The 13,553-nt window shown below is 49.3% G+C and overlaps 1 protein-coding gene across 1 annotated transcript; it reads left to right on the forward strand.

Moving 5' to 3' along the window:
• The first annotated feature begins 285 nt into the window (after window positions 1–285).
• Window positions 286–11,471, forward strand: DNAJB11 (DnaJ heat shock protein family (Hsp40) member B11). Its single transcript, XM_079315531.1, is given in 11 exon segments — window positions 286–442; window positions 632–788; window positions 3,457–3,554; window positions 4,456–4,588; window positions 5,429–5,571; window positions 6,130–6,212; window positions 6,925–6,982; window positions 7,498–7,609; window positions 8,140–8,164; window positions 8,167–8,298; window positions 11,368–11,471. Coding segments are annotated over 11 exon segments (1,074 nt in total). The 5' UTR covers window positions 286–374; the 3' UTR covers window positions 11,433–11,471.
• The last annotated feature ends 2,082 nt before the right edge of the window (window positions 11,472–13,553 follow it).

Raw genomic sequence — 13,553 nt, forward strand, 5'->3', positions numbered from 1 at the left:
TTCCGCCGCGGGCACCATAGAGACGGCTCTTCCCTCCCGGCGGGAGCCGCCGCCCATTGGCTGCCAGCGCCAGCGCGGGGGCGGGAAAAAAAACTGCGCTCGCTGATTGGCTGTTGTGCAGGAAGTCACCCTGCAGGGATGGCGGGGCGGGGCGGGCGCGCTCGGCGGCGACGCTCCGCCAGGCGATTGGCCGGCAGCGGTGAAGTGTGAGCAGCCCATTGGCTGGCGGTGCAGGGCGGCGCGCCGGGATTGGCTGGCGGGAAACACCCCGCTCTGCCATTGGCTGGCGGCGGCCGCCGGGGCCGGGTCGCTGCGGAGCTGCCTGGACGCGCCGCTGCCGCCGCTCCCCCTCAGCCGGCAGGGCCGGGCCCGCCATGGCCCCCGCCTGGATCGGCCGCCTCTGCCTCCTGCTGCTCTGCCTCTGCGGGGAGGCCGCCGCGGGGTGAGTGCGCGGGGGCCGGGCGGGTTCCGCCTCAGCACCGGGCCTTCCCCCGCTCAGGGTCGGCGGCCGCGGCCGGAGGGACCCCGCTCCCTTCCCCTCACCGCTTTCCTTTCTCCTCTTTCCCTTCCCGTCTCCCTCCCTCGCCCTTCCCCTCGCTCCTCCCTCACCTCCTCTCTCCCCTCACGGCAGGAGAGACTTCTACAAGATCCTGGGGGTGTCCCGCGGCGCCTCCATCAAGGACATCAAGAAGGCCTATCGCAAACTGGCGCTGCAGCTCCATCCCGACAGGAACCCCGACGACCCCCGGGCGCAGGAGAAGTTCCAGGACCTGGGCGCTGCCTACGAGGTGAGGCCGGGAGCCGGGAATGGGCTGGGAAGGGTGGATGGGGCTCGTAGGAAAACAGGCTGGAGCTTGGCTTTGGGAGTCGTGAGGATTCATCCTGTGGCGGTCAGGGGATGGGAAAGGAGGTTGGTAGGAGATGTACAGGCTGCAGCTGGAATCAGCCCTTCCCCTGTTACCACGTGAAATTCCATCTTCCCCCTGTTATGTGTTGAATTCCATCCTAGTTATATATTGAATTCCATCCTACACCTTTTGTTGCCAAAGAATCCCAAGATGGTTTAGGTTGGAAGGGACTTAAAGATAATCTTATTCCTTCCTTCCTCCCTCCCTTCCTTCCCAATTCCCATTCTCCCCCTATTACTACACCAAATTCCATCCTGCCCCTGTCAATACATCCAATTCCAGATACTCTCCCAAATGAAAAACAAAGATCCAAGTTGCTTGGAGAGCTGCTCCTGCCAGAGGATAATCCAACACCTCAGCTCTCTCAGCAAGGCACCAGCTTAGAGTTCTTTGGAATTTCTTCCCAGTTCCTCAAGGGAGAAGTGGAGGTGCAGCAGCTCCAAGTGTGTGTAGGGCCTGGCTGGGATTAGTCTGAGCTGATGGGAAGTGAAAGGTGTTGGTCTTGAGTTTAGAGGATATTAAGTGAGAAAAACATTTGTTAGGATCACAGGATTCCTATTATTCTATGATGATGTTGTGGCATGCAAATGATCCCTCACACTAATAGCACAGTGCATTAAATAAATCAAATATAGATTATTGTATTGCCCAAAGGTCTGAAGTCAAAGCCTGCTTTCCCTGGCTGTGCATACACAGTGATGGGATGCAGGCTGTTTGCTCCATGTTTTCTGTCCTTTTTGTCCTCCTTCTGTCACTGTTGGATTCCATCTGCTCTGTGCAGCAGAGAGACCCAGAGAAGATGGTGCTGAAAAATTCCATTAGCAAAAATTCCTAGCAGTGACTTGCTCTTTGGGTGGGGGGGTTGAGGTCCTTTGGGAAAAATCCAGCTGCAGGGGAAAGGGTTTGTAGCTGCTTCCATCCCTGGTGCTCTTCAGGTATGCAAATACTCCTCAAATGAGGAAGTGAAAGAACCAGCTAGCATTTATTCATGCTGTGCTGAGAAAGAAAACTTTAGTTTCACTTTAGTTTTGTCTCAGAACTGGTACCCATTTTTAGTTCAGACTTCAATAAACTGGCTTAATTATCACAGGGAAAATTAATATAAATTTTTTTGTTGTGGCTAAAAATAACCCCCCTATCATTTGCAGCACCTCAGGACTGATGCATGTGGAGCTGTGAGTTTGGTGGGATCTTGTTGGCACTTTCTGCTGGCAAAGGATTTCTCTGCCTCTTCCTTGAGCTGATTTAAGTGTTTTCCAGTGGTTGAGATTATTCTTTCTATTTAAAAGCTGAGTGAAAAAATGTTTGTAAAATCAAATCAGAAATCCAGTATTGATGTGTGTGACATTTGGGGGAAGCTTTTGATGCCCTTCCTGCAAGGTCTTTATTTAGCCAGGACAGCTTGGAAATCCTTCTGCTGAATTAGCTGTGGGATACAGTGAGTTGATTTGGGCAAAATAGAACCAGAATTGGGTGTCCCTTATAAACCAGAATTTTCTTCACTATACTGCCTCAGTGAACAGCATTGCTGTTCATGGCCTGGGTAACTGATAATGATAAAGCTTTCCCAAAAAACTGAGGAGAAAGTAGGTTAATGAACCTGCTCAGTCTCTTCATTTTCACAGGCTCAGTGATTCCAGCCCAGAGCTGTGTGATCTGAATTCAGCTGTTTGAACTAGGAAAGGAGGCTGATCCCAGGAGAGGGAGCTGAGACTCTTCTACAAAGAGTCATGAGTCTCAGGATGGATTTGGGAGGAGTTTCCATGGGAATCTCAAGTGGCAAAGGGAGAATTGAGCCCCTACCTGCTGGGTGATAATAGTGAAGTGACCACTGATTTTTTCCCTGTTTTTATTTATCAGTGGTTATGGTTCCACAGAATCTCAGGATGGTTTGAGTTGGGAAGGACCTCAAAGCTCATCCAGTCCCACCCCTGCCATGGGCAGGAGCACCTTCCACTATCCCAGGCTGTTCCAAGCCCATCCAACCTGGCCTTGGACCCTTCCAGGGACAGCCACAGCTTCTCCAAACACCCCAAATTCAGCTGCTTTTCATCTTTTAGCTGCTTCTCCACCTGTTGAGTTGCTTCTCCATCTATTTCCACTCCTGTATCTTCTGAAAGCCAGTCTGCCAACTCTGGCTTTTCCAGATATGATCAGTGGGGGAGGAGGGGCAAGGAAGACTAGATGGAACCAGAGACTTCTGGATCTCTGTCAATGCTTAGACGTCATGGCTGAGACACAGGGATGGTGTTATGTGATTATTTGTCTCAGTATGTCCTACTTTGTAGGATTTGGGTTATTCCTTCTGATTCTTTGTTAATGTTTAAGATAAACTCAATGTTTACATTTGCCAGGTTGCTCCTGCTTTTTAATGAATGAAAAGTGCTTTTTATGGTTTTCACTTTTCTAGCCAGCACAGCAAGCAGGGCTCCTGTAGTGTCCCCAGTGGGGGGGGACACAGCAGAAGTGCTGTGGGCCCTCAGAGCCTTGTCCAACACCTCCCCTCAGCTGCAGGTGAAAGCTTTTCCCACATCCCTGCCTTTTCCAGGTGCTGTCAGATGAGGAGAAGAGGAAGCAGTACGATGCCTATGGAGAGGAAGGCCTGAAGGATGGGCACCAGAGCTCCCACGGAGACATCTTCTCCCAGTAAGGAGGTGTAACCCCTTTGGACTGTGCCACAGCTGCTGCTCTGATCCTTGTGATGCTCAAGCTCCCCTTTGATGGGGTTTTTACCTGGTGATGTGCAAGTTGAGAATTTGAAGAAATACATTTCCAGTGGGTGTCCCACATGCAATTTCCAGTTTTGGTGTGCCTCACTCCTTGCTGCAAGCAGGAACCAGTAGAAACATCCCATATGGGCACTTCTGGGCACTGTGGGTGATTTTTCAGGTGCAGCACCTGCTTCAAACATGTGGAAACTTTCTCAGGTTACCTATGTGTGACTGGGATTTAACCTGTTGTCAAACATCACTTTGGGGACACTTTTCCTTCTGCAAAGCAATGCTGTGGTTATTTGCACAGCACCTGTAAAACTTAGATCATTAAAAACCAAAGGCACTGGCACATTGTTTGGACAGAACCTCATTTTCTGCCCCTTTGGATAAATTTCCTGAAGTAATTCCAGAAGTTGCTCAGCTGCTGTAATCCTGGGTGAGGACTTGCACTGCTGCTCTGCTCTGTTCTGAGGGACAATATGCAGGATTCCTGGGGAGTTTTCCTCATCCCTCTTGTCCTCAAGCTACTGAAAACCAGCCTGCTAGCAGTGACTTGCAGTGCTACTCAGAGTTTGCACCTTTGGGTGGTGGCAGCTGAGCAGCACTGCAGTGTGGAAAGGTCAGATTTTGAGTGTTCTGCTCCAAATTTTATTTTCTTTAGTGCAGAAAACTCTTTCCAAGTTTCTGCTTTGTTTGAAGACTTTAGTTGTTTTCTGCAGCAGGTTCCTGGGTTTGCTCTGGAGCTTTAGAACTGGGAGGAGGCTGTTTTTTTAGTGGAGTAGAAGCATTTGCCCAGAATTCCTTCCTGACCTAATCAATGTGCTTAACTCCAGCTTCTTTGGGGACTTTGGATTCATGTTTGGAGGAAGCCCACGCCAGCAAGACAGGAATATTCCCCGAGGAAGTGACATCATTGTGGACCTGGAGGTCACACTGGAGGAGGTGTATTCAGGAAACTTTGTAGAAGTAAGTTTACTTGTCTGAGCTGTTCCCAGAGCTCAGAATATCTTCTCCCAAGAATTGGAGCTGAAATAGATGCTCCTTTTCTGTGGAGTGGCAGTGGAGGATGTTGGGATATTATTTCTTGTAGTTTACTGAAGAAACCACACATTTATTCACCTCTTGCATCTGGCAGTATCTCCATGAAATGTGAAAATACTGATTTTTTGGCTGTCAGTCACCAGCTCAGCTTGATTAGTGCAGCAGCCCAGTTGAAAGAGGTGTAAATTGTCCCTCTGTAGAATTTAGGGATATTTGAGGGGCTGTTCATAAGCTTTAAATTCACTTTGCAATTCTTGCAAAACCACATTGAGAATTTTTCAATCTCCTTCTGTGGCTAAACATGTCACTGCAAGTTTCCAGATTATATAACTGAGAAGAGTACATGGATAATTATTATCTTCTTTTAAACAAACTCCATCTGTGGTGCTGACAGTCCCTCCATGTTGGCTTTCCATTGTTGATTTTGTGTTGTGGCTGTTGGGGGTACTCCAGATAATTTCCCTATTGTGTGGGACAAGGAAGTGTCATAACTAAAGTGTGGGGTTCTCCTTCCTGGGTGGAGAAGTGTGGAAAAGGAAAGAGAATGGCAACAGTGACATCAGAGAGAGCTTTTCTGGTGTTTCATGTGTGATCACAAGGTGAAAACTTGTCAGTGTTTTACTGAGGCCACATTTGGAGCTACTGTGGTAACACTCCTGTGATCTTTAAAGTCCCTTCCAACCCAAACCATTCTTTGTTCAGAGAAATCCAGAGCCTTGTGGAGACCCAGGAATGCTGGCATCAACCTCTCCCTCTTCCCTGCAGGTTGTCAGGAACAAGCCAGTGGCAAGACAGGCACCTGGCAAACGGAAATGCAACTGCAGGCAGGAGATGAGAACCACCCAGCTGGGGCCTGGGCGCTTCCAGATGACTCAGGAAGTCGTTTGTGATGAATGTCCCAACGTCAAGTGAGTTTGGTGATCTTTGCTGCCCCACAGAATGATAGATTTTGTGATTTTATGGAGGAATATAGGGATGCTTATTCCAAAACCCACCACTAGGTGGAGGAACACGCCTGTATTCCCAGGAAGAGCTGGGGACTTTGGGAAGGCTTAGCATGAGGTTCTCATGTGCAGGGAGACACTTTTGATTCTACATCTGTTGGACATAGAGCTCCCCAGTTTCCTTTCCAGCCTTTTATTCCTTGCACAGTCACACAGCTAAATCTGAACAGGAAGCACACAGCTGGGAACAGCTGGATGTGGAATGCCATGCTGTAGTCACTCACCCTGGTGCTGACTGTGTGTTTGGGAGCTTTCAACTTCACCTTCTCTACTCCCTGAGTCTCAGCTCACCAAAAAGGCAGCTCTGACCCTCTAGGTTAAGATGTGACAACAAGGGAGAACATGTGTGAGCTTGTGGGGTGGTTCTCTTTATTTCAGTGACACAAATTAAAAGTTGAGGTGAAGTTGGAATAAATAAATAAAGTTGAAAACTGAGTGCTGGGTTGATCTTCCCATTTTCAGGCTGGTGAATGAGGAGAGGACACTGGAAGTGGAGATAGAGCCAGGAGTGAGGGATGGCATGGAGTATCCCTTCATTGGGGAAGGTGAGTGTGTGCTCAGCTCTGAGCTGCTCCTCTCCAGTCCTTCCCTGGCACTGACAGTGCCCAAGCCCCCATGTGGTTGGAAATGATGTGTCCATGTGCTGAAATACAGGAGCATGTTCCTAAATCTGGGTAACACAGTTCCACTCCTTAGCTGGAAGTGGGGACATGCACAAAACCCATGTGGTTGGAAGTGCTGTGTCCTCTGCATGTGCTGGAATCCAGGAGTATGTTCCTAAGTTTGGATAACACAGTTCCACTCCCTTACCTGGGAGTGGGGACATGCACAGAACCAGCTCCAAATCTGGGTAACACAGTTCCACTCCCTTACCTGGGAGTGGGTATATGCATAAAACCAGTTCTAAATCTGGGTAACACAGTTCCACTCCCTTACCTGGGAGTGGGGACATGCACAAAACCCATGAGGTTGAAAGTGCTGTGTCCTCCTAGTTCCCCTCTTCCCTTCAGTGACTAAAGGACATCATTAACATGCAGACAGGTCTTCCAGGAAAGCAGAGGTGTGACCTTGCTGAGGCAACTCTCAGGAAGCCCTAAGCTCTTCAGGATATGTTTAAGTAGAATTTTGCTTATCTACAGATCAATTTGTTGCTTTTTTTTTTTTCTTTGACTTGTGAGCTGCAAGTCTGTAATATCCTGCCTGTCTCTCCACTCATTCCTATTTCCTTTAAGCAAAGCTTTTCTTTCTGCCCCACAGGTGAGCCCCACGTGGATGGGGAGCCAGGAGATCTGCGCTTCCGAATAAAAGTTCTTAAGTAAGTCTCTTCAGTTAGGATCTTAACTCTTAAGTTAGGCTCTTAATTCTTAGGTTAGGCTCTTGCTTGGCCAGATGGAGCTTGCCCTTCAGCAGGGCAGGTGCAGCCTGGCATTCAGCACAGCCCTCATGGTGCTGGACAAGCTGCACTCAATGCTGTTAAAAGTGGAATTATCAAAATATCTTATTTTTTTTGGCTTGAATTCACCATGTGATTCAGAGTAGATATCTCCTTTTTTCCTAGCACACAATCTGACTATTGTAAGGAAATGCACTACTAAGAAAATTGCTGTGTGAGTCAGGAGTTCTTGCCACACCTCACCACTCAGATGCCCTAGAAATAGAAAACCCACTTATCAGTGCATATCTTAGACAGGAAAAAGAGGCTAAATTTGATTAATTTCTCACTTCCCCTCCTATTATGATTTCTCCAAGCTCCCAAATAGAAGGACAGAAGCTCAAGGATCTGTTTCCCCCTCTAGGAAGGAGTAAGTTCAATGGCTCTTATTTCCACAGGCACCCAGTGTTTGAAAGGAGAGGAGACGACTTGTACACAAACGTGACAATCTCGCTGGTCGAGGCACTGACAGGCTTTGAGATGGATATTGCCCACTTGGATGGGCACAAGGTGAGCCCCAGGGTGATGTGTGCATCCCAAAATCAGCTGCAGCTCCGTGCTGAGGGTTGGCTTGCTCAGGGTCTGGTTATCTCCAGTATTCTCTCTGTTGGAGCATTCCAGGCCAATTCCCTGGAGCCAAAATGGGCTGTCTCTGAGGGGTGCACAGTGTGTGCCTCACTTGCAGGCTGTCCCAGCAGTGCCTGCTGTTTGTTCTGGCATGTGTCCAGTAAAACTGCCTGGAACCTGAGGATATCATTGGTTTTTGGCAAGGAATCAATGCTATGTGGAGCTTTCCAGCGGGTTGGAAAGAGTGTTGGAGTATTGGTGTGCACACACAGAACATGGACTGCCCAGGGGGAGTTCCCATCCCTTGAGGTGTCCAAGGAACATCTGGATGTGGCCCTCAGTGCTCTGTTCTGGTTGAAAGGTCAGAATCCGTCATGGCTTGGATTCAAAGATCTTGAAAGTCTTTCCCAACCTCAGGTGACCCTGGGATCCTGTTCCTTACCACTACCAATGTTCTCCAATTCCTTTTCCAGGTTCACATTGTGCGGGATAAAACCACAAACCCGGCGCCAAGCTGTGGAAGAAGGGAGAAGGTCTTCCAAACTTTGATAACAACAACATCAAAGGCTCCCTGATCATCACCTTTGATGTGGAGTTCCCCAAGGAGCAGCTGACAGCTGAGCAGCGGGAAGGTGTGTGCCCAGAGCCTGGAGCTGAGCCTGGCCAGCTCCACAGGGGTGCAGCACTCAGGAGGGGCTGTCCTGTCCCGTGCCCCTTGTCCAACTTAGCACACTTGGCTGCTGGCCTGTGATTAACTCCCACTTCCCTTGGAAGCCAGGGAGCTTGGCTGCTGTGGTTGTGGCTTGAGGTTGGATGTGCTGCTGCTGGAATGCAGCTCTTGGCAAGTTTGCAGGTGCTTTGTTTTGGAGCTGCTCATCAGCATGACCCCACAGCCTCTGTCTGCTTTGCCTTGGCTGGAATGGGATCACAAAGGGGTGATTCCCTGCTGCTACTTTCTTGGAGTATTTTTCCTTCTGCTGCCAAGGGTAAGGAATGTCACACTGCATCAGGAGAGGGCTTGTTCCTCCCCACAGCTCCTTCCACCCTACTCCCTCTAGGACAAATCTATTTCAGTGCTCAAATGGAAACCTGATGAACCATGTAGGAATCCTAAAATTGCCAGGAGGGTAAATCCTTAAATCCTCTACTCCTAGGAGAGAATTCTTTGCCTCTCTGGTTCTGCTGCTCCATGTCAGAGTAGGAATCCAGGGCCTCATCCTCTGCCACGAGGCAAAGATATTCCTGGCATGTACTAGTGCAGCTCTTCAGGAAATCCCCATCCCCAGAACTTCTTCCAGGGCTTCTCCTGAAGTGGATTAATTTCTTTTAGTGGATTTCCTGGACTCCTCAAGTTTGTAGTGGAAAGCCAAGCCGTGGGTGGATTTTATTTTATCTGCTGCCTTGGCCACACTGTGCCAGCTGCCCTGTGCACTCCAGTTGGTGGCTGCAGCTCCAGATATCCCAAAGCTCTTCCTGCAGCTGTTTGGGCTGGGAGGTCTGTACTTCTGAGCTGGGCTTAGAGTGGTCCTGCTTCATGGTTTTATCCCTGTGCTTTCCCTCTTGTTCCAAGAGTGTTGTGCAGAGCACGATCACCACATCACCATGAAGTCTTAGTCCAGGCTCTGCTGCCCTTCCAGAAGCTTCATCAGGCAACAGCAGCTCTGAAACAGATGTGAGGTTATTCCAGCTGTTGCTCTTGGCAGTTTAGAGGACACTGGGCAAGGAGCAGTGACAGAAGCCTCCATGTTTTTGACAGAATTGCTCCACACACCTCTACGGATATCCAGGAACAGAGATGATCACTGCAAGGGTGTGTTCAGGAACAGGGCCCTGGGTGTTTCTGTCCCTCCTAAAGCAATTCCCCATTTCCCAGGGGAAGGTGACTGAGGTGGGCAGTCAGATGCCTTTCTGTGTGCTGGGTATCTCCAAACATCCGTGATTTCAGGAGTTTATGAGGGAATAGGTCTATCCCTGTGTGTGGCAGCAGTTCAGTGTACACATTCAATGGAAAACTGTAGGCTTCAGAATTCAAAACATCCCTTCTTTCCTTATTCTTGGCAGTGGTCCTCAGTTCTTATCTCCTGACCACATATCCAGCTCCTGGGGCTGTCAGAAGATATTCTGGCTCAGAGAGCACCTCCCCAAGCTTTGGAGTTGCAGAAATAATATCCCTCCTTTCCTGCAGTGGGACTTGATCACTGCTGACCAGAGCTGCCTCTCCCTCCGTGCTGTAACTTGTCACTTCTTGTTGGTATCAGCAACATTTCAAAGGAAAAATTTACTTCAGGCTCCAGTAAAAAGTGCCTGAAGTGCAGTAGCACCAATTGTTAGGATTCCTGGTTATAATCCCTGATTAAACCTCGGGTATGTGTTGGAATATCCTGTGCACTATTGAGGGTGTTCTTCAGGCCAGCAGGCTGCTGCCAGAGGTGTGGGAACTGCTGGGAAATTAGGTGTGGAATAGTGCTAATCCCAATTTTTTCAGGGTTCCTGGAGCATACCTTTCTCCATCTACAGCCTTCCTTTCTAAGAACCAGACATTCAGGAGCCACATTCTCCCACCTACCAGCCAGGAAGTGACTTGGAGCCTCCTCTGGATGCAGAGGAGGAAGTGAATTTGCTTTGGAGAATGACCTGTTCCTAATATTGAGCAGCTCCTGGGCAGGCGTTCACTTTGTCCTAGTGTTCCTGAAAAGAGTTCTGTCAGGGAAGGAACATGAGAAGTTCTTGCCTGGCAGAGAGACATCCTACTTCCAGTTAATACTTCCAGGAGAGTTTTCCAGTATTTTAGCACAGCTACTGTGACCCTTATGCATCCCATCACTGATTTTCAAGGACAGTAAAATGAGCTTTAAGGATAGACAAGCAGGACAAGGGTTGCAGGGAGACAAACTGTTTTTTAGCAGGATTTCCTGAAGGATTTGCATGCCTGAAAGGTTGGGATTTTCTTCTGTACAAGTAAATTTGGTTGGTTTCATTACTGATAGTCAATCTAAACCTCCCCTGGAGCAACTTGAGGCCATTTCCTCTCATCCTATCCCTTGTTTCCCTGAGCAGAGTCTGACCTCACCTGGCTGTCCCTTCCTGTCAGGGAGTTGTGCAGAACCAGAGGGTCCCCCCTGAGCCTCCTTTTCCCCAGGCTGAGCTCCCCCAGCTCAGCAGCCCCTTCCCCAGCTCCATTTCCTTCCCTGGACACACTCCAGCCCTCAATATCCTTCTTTTATTATTTGAAGATCACCCACAGTGTTGGGATTTTCTCTCTGTTATGGGTCCTGTTTTTGGTTCAGTGGTTTTTGAGGCTGCTCTGAGCTGTGTCCTGAGGGACTCCAGGGCAGTGAGTGACCAGGCTGAGTTAGAGGGGACTCCCTCTCTAATCTCTGTAGAAACAGTGACACATCCACCCTTGGCACTCTGCTTCCTCTGCTCCATGTGGACTTGCCCTTTAGGCAGCAGTGGAGACCTGCCAGCCCTTCCCTGTCATGTCGACCCCAGGAGATGAGTTATTATGGATTTAAGGGCTGACTCACTCTTTTAGCCTGTTTGGTAAGAATTTCATACCAAGAATAAGAATACAGATCCCTGAACTGCCAGCTCCTTGGAATGTTAATGTATGGGATTTCAGGAACAGGGAAGAAGTGTTGGAGAAATCATTCTGACATCTTTGCTGTGCTCTGTGTGTGACACTCTCCCTTCCCTTGCAGGTCTCAAGCAGCTGTTGAAGCAAGGATCAGTGCAGAAGGTCTACAATGGATTGCAGGGATATTGATGTGTGGAAAAATTGGACTTCCCTGGAAATGCAAAGTCAGATTTGTTTGCAGTCTTTTCTCCTGCCCACTGTAGAAAGGGGAAGAGGGAGGGGGGCAATGATTGAGGTTTAGCTCATCTTTGGTTTGTAAATTATGGAAGTGCTCAGAATTTGGGGAAATACTTTTTCAGGACACAACTGGTGCTGCCTATCATGTTCCACGTCCTGGAACAACAGAGATTCCTTGAGCAGGAAAACACAGGTGGGGGGAAAAAGAGTTTTAAATTCCACACAGATTGGAATTTCTGGTTTTTAAATATATTTTGATGTGACTTTTCTTGGCCATCTCAACATATTTTCATAGCTGCTCCTGCTTTTTACGTCCTTTGTGTAAATTTCTTTGAAATTCCTGTTGTTTTGGGGCCCTTCCTCACCTTTCCCTCGGAGTCCAGAGTCTGGTTTTAGGGCAGGAATACTGGTCCTGTTGGGAGTGCTCTGGGCTGTGTTAGGCCCCACAATTGGTTGGGGAAAGAGTCTCTCAAGGCCCCTGTGGGCTCTCTTAACTACCAAGTCCCAAAAGTCAACATTTGGTTTGAAATTTGAAGTTGAACCAGCTTAGCAAGACACCTTGGTCATGGTGGAATTTGGGAATGGCTCCTCATGGCCTTGGTTGTCCCTCATTGTCCCCAGATGGAACCAGTCTGGAAAAGCTCCCTCCCCTCCTACACTCTGTCCTCCGTGAGGACGGGTGAGGCTGATGGGAATAAAGTGTTTGTTGGAGTTGGAATGGCAAAACCTCCCTGGTGATGTGTTTCTGGGACAGGCCTGGGCTTCCCTGTGCCAGGCAGCAACAGAAATCATGGGATCAGTGAGGCTGGAAAAGCTCTCTGAGGTCAAGTCCAACTGTTCCCCCAGCACTGCCAAGGCCACCACTGCCCCATGTCCCCAGTGCCACATCCACACATCTGTTAAACCCTCCAGGGATGGGGACTCCACCACTGCCCTGGGCAGCTGTGCCAGGGCTTGACCACCCTTTGAGGGAAGGAATTTTCTGTCATATCCAATCTAATCTTCCCCTGGAGCAACTTAAGACCATTTCTTCTTGTCCTGTCCTTTTTGTTCCCTGGGAGAAGAGCCCAGTTCCTTCAGGGATCTTGAGGGCTGTGAAGTGGGATCCTTCCAGCTTCTCCCTGCTCCATTCCCAGTTTGGGAAGTGGATGGGCTCTGGGAAGTGTTTGCTGGGGAGCAGCAGATGCTGCTCAAGGTGGTTTAGTTTTTGCTTTATTCCCTTTTCCTTCCCTGGAGCTGGAGCAGCTGGAGGTAGGCACAGCCCCTGTGTCCAGCCAGTCCCACCCACCCCTGCAGCTCCAGGGGGAGTGACGCAGGGGAAGCAGCAGCCCCGGGAAGATTTCCTGTTGGATCCTGTGCACATTTGCCTTGGCAGAGCACAGCAGGGGTTTGGGGAGCAGCTGAGACAAACCTGCAATGCCAAACCCTTGGTCTCTGCTTCAGAGTTCATCAGGATAAAGTGGTGACCCCAGCTGAGGCTGCTTTCTCTGCCCATGATTCCCTGCCTCTTCCAGGTGCTGCCCTTGCTCCCTCTTAGTTCAAGTTTCTAGGAAACCTCAGATTTCAAAGAAATTCCTTTCCATATCCCTGTGCATGGGGCTGTTTCCTGTTATTCCAGCCCCTTGCAACCCTGCTCACCTGTAGCAGTAAATCCAAATAGCCAGGGTTTCACCCCTAAGCTCCAGGCTCTCCCCCAGGGGAAGGTGTAACCTCTCCTACCTGCACCCCCAGCAGCAGCCAGCAGGTTTATTTTGGGCCTCAGTCCTTGTTCCCACTGCTGCTTTTCCTTTCCCTGCTAATTCCTTTCCTTCCTGTGGTTTGTTTTTATTGCATTGTGGGGCCAGACTCTTTGGAGAACACAACAATGGCTGCAGAGCCCCGGCTTGCACACCAGCAAGGAGAAAACAGGAAAAAAGCCCCAAATTCCAACCAAGCATCCCTGCTTCCTTCCACCCTTTCCCCCCTGCTGCAGGGTGTGTTCAGACCTAGCATCCAATGCCTTTCCCACCTCCACACAAAGCTTCCAGGGCTCCCATAATTTTGCCCAGCAACAACAGCAGTGCTTGATCAAAT

The sequence above is a fragment of the Erithacus rubecula genome, assembly GCF_903797595.1.
Source record: "Erithacus rubecula genome assembly, chromosome: 11".
Classification (NCBI taxonomy): Eukaryota; Metazoa; Chordata; class Aves; order Passeriformes; family Muscicapidae; genus Erithacus; species Erithacus rubecula.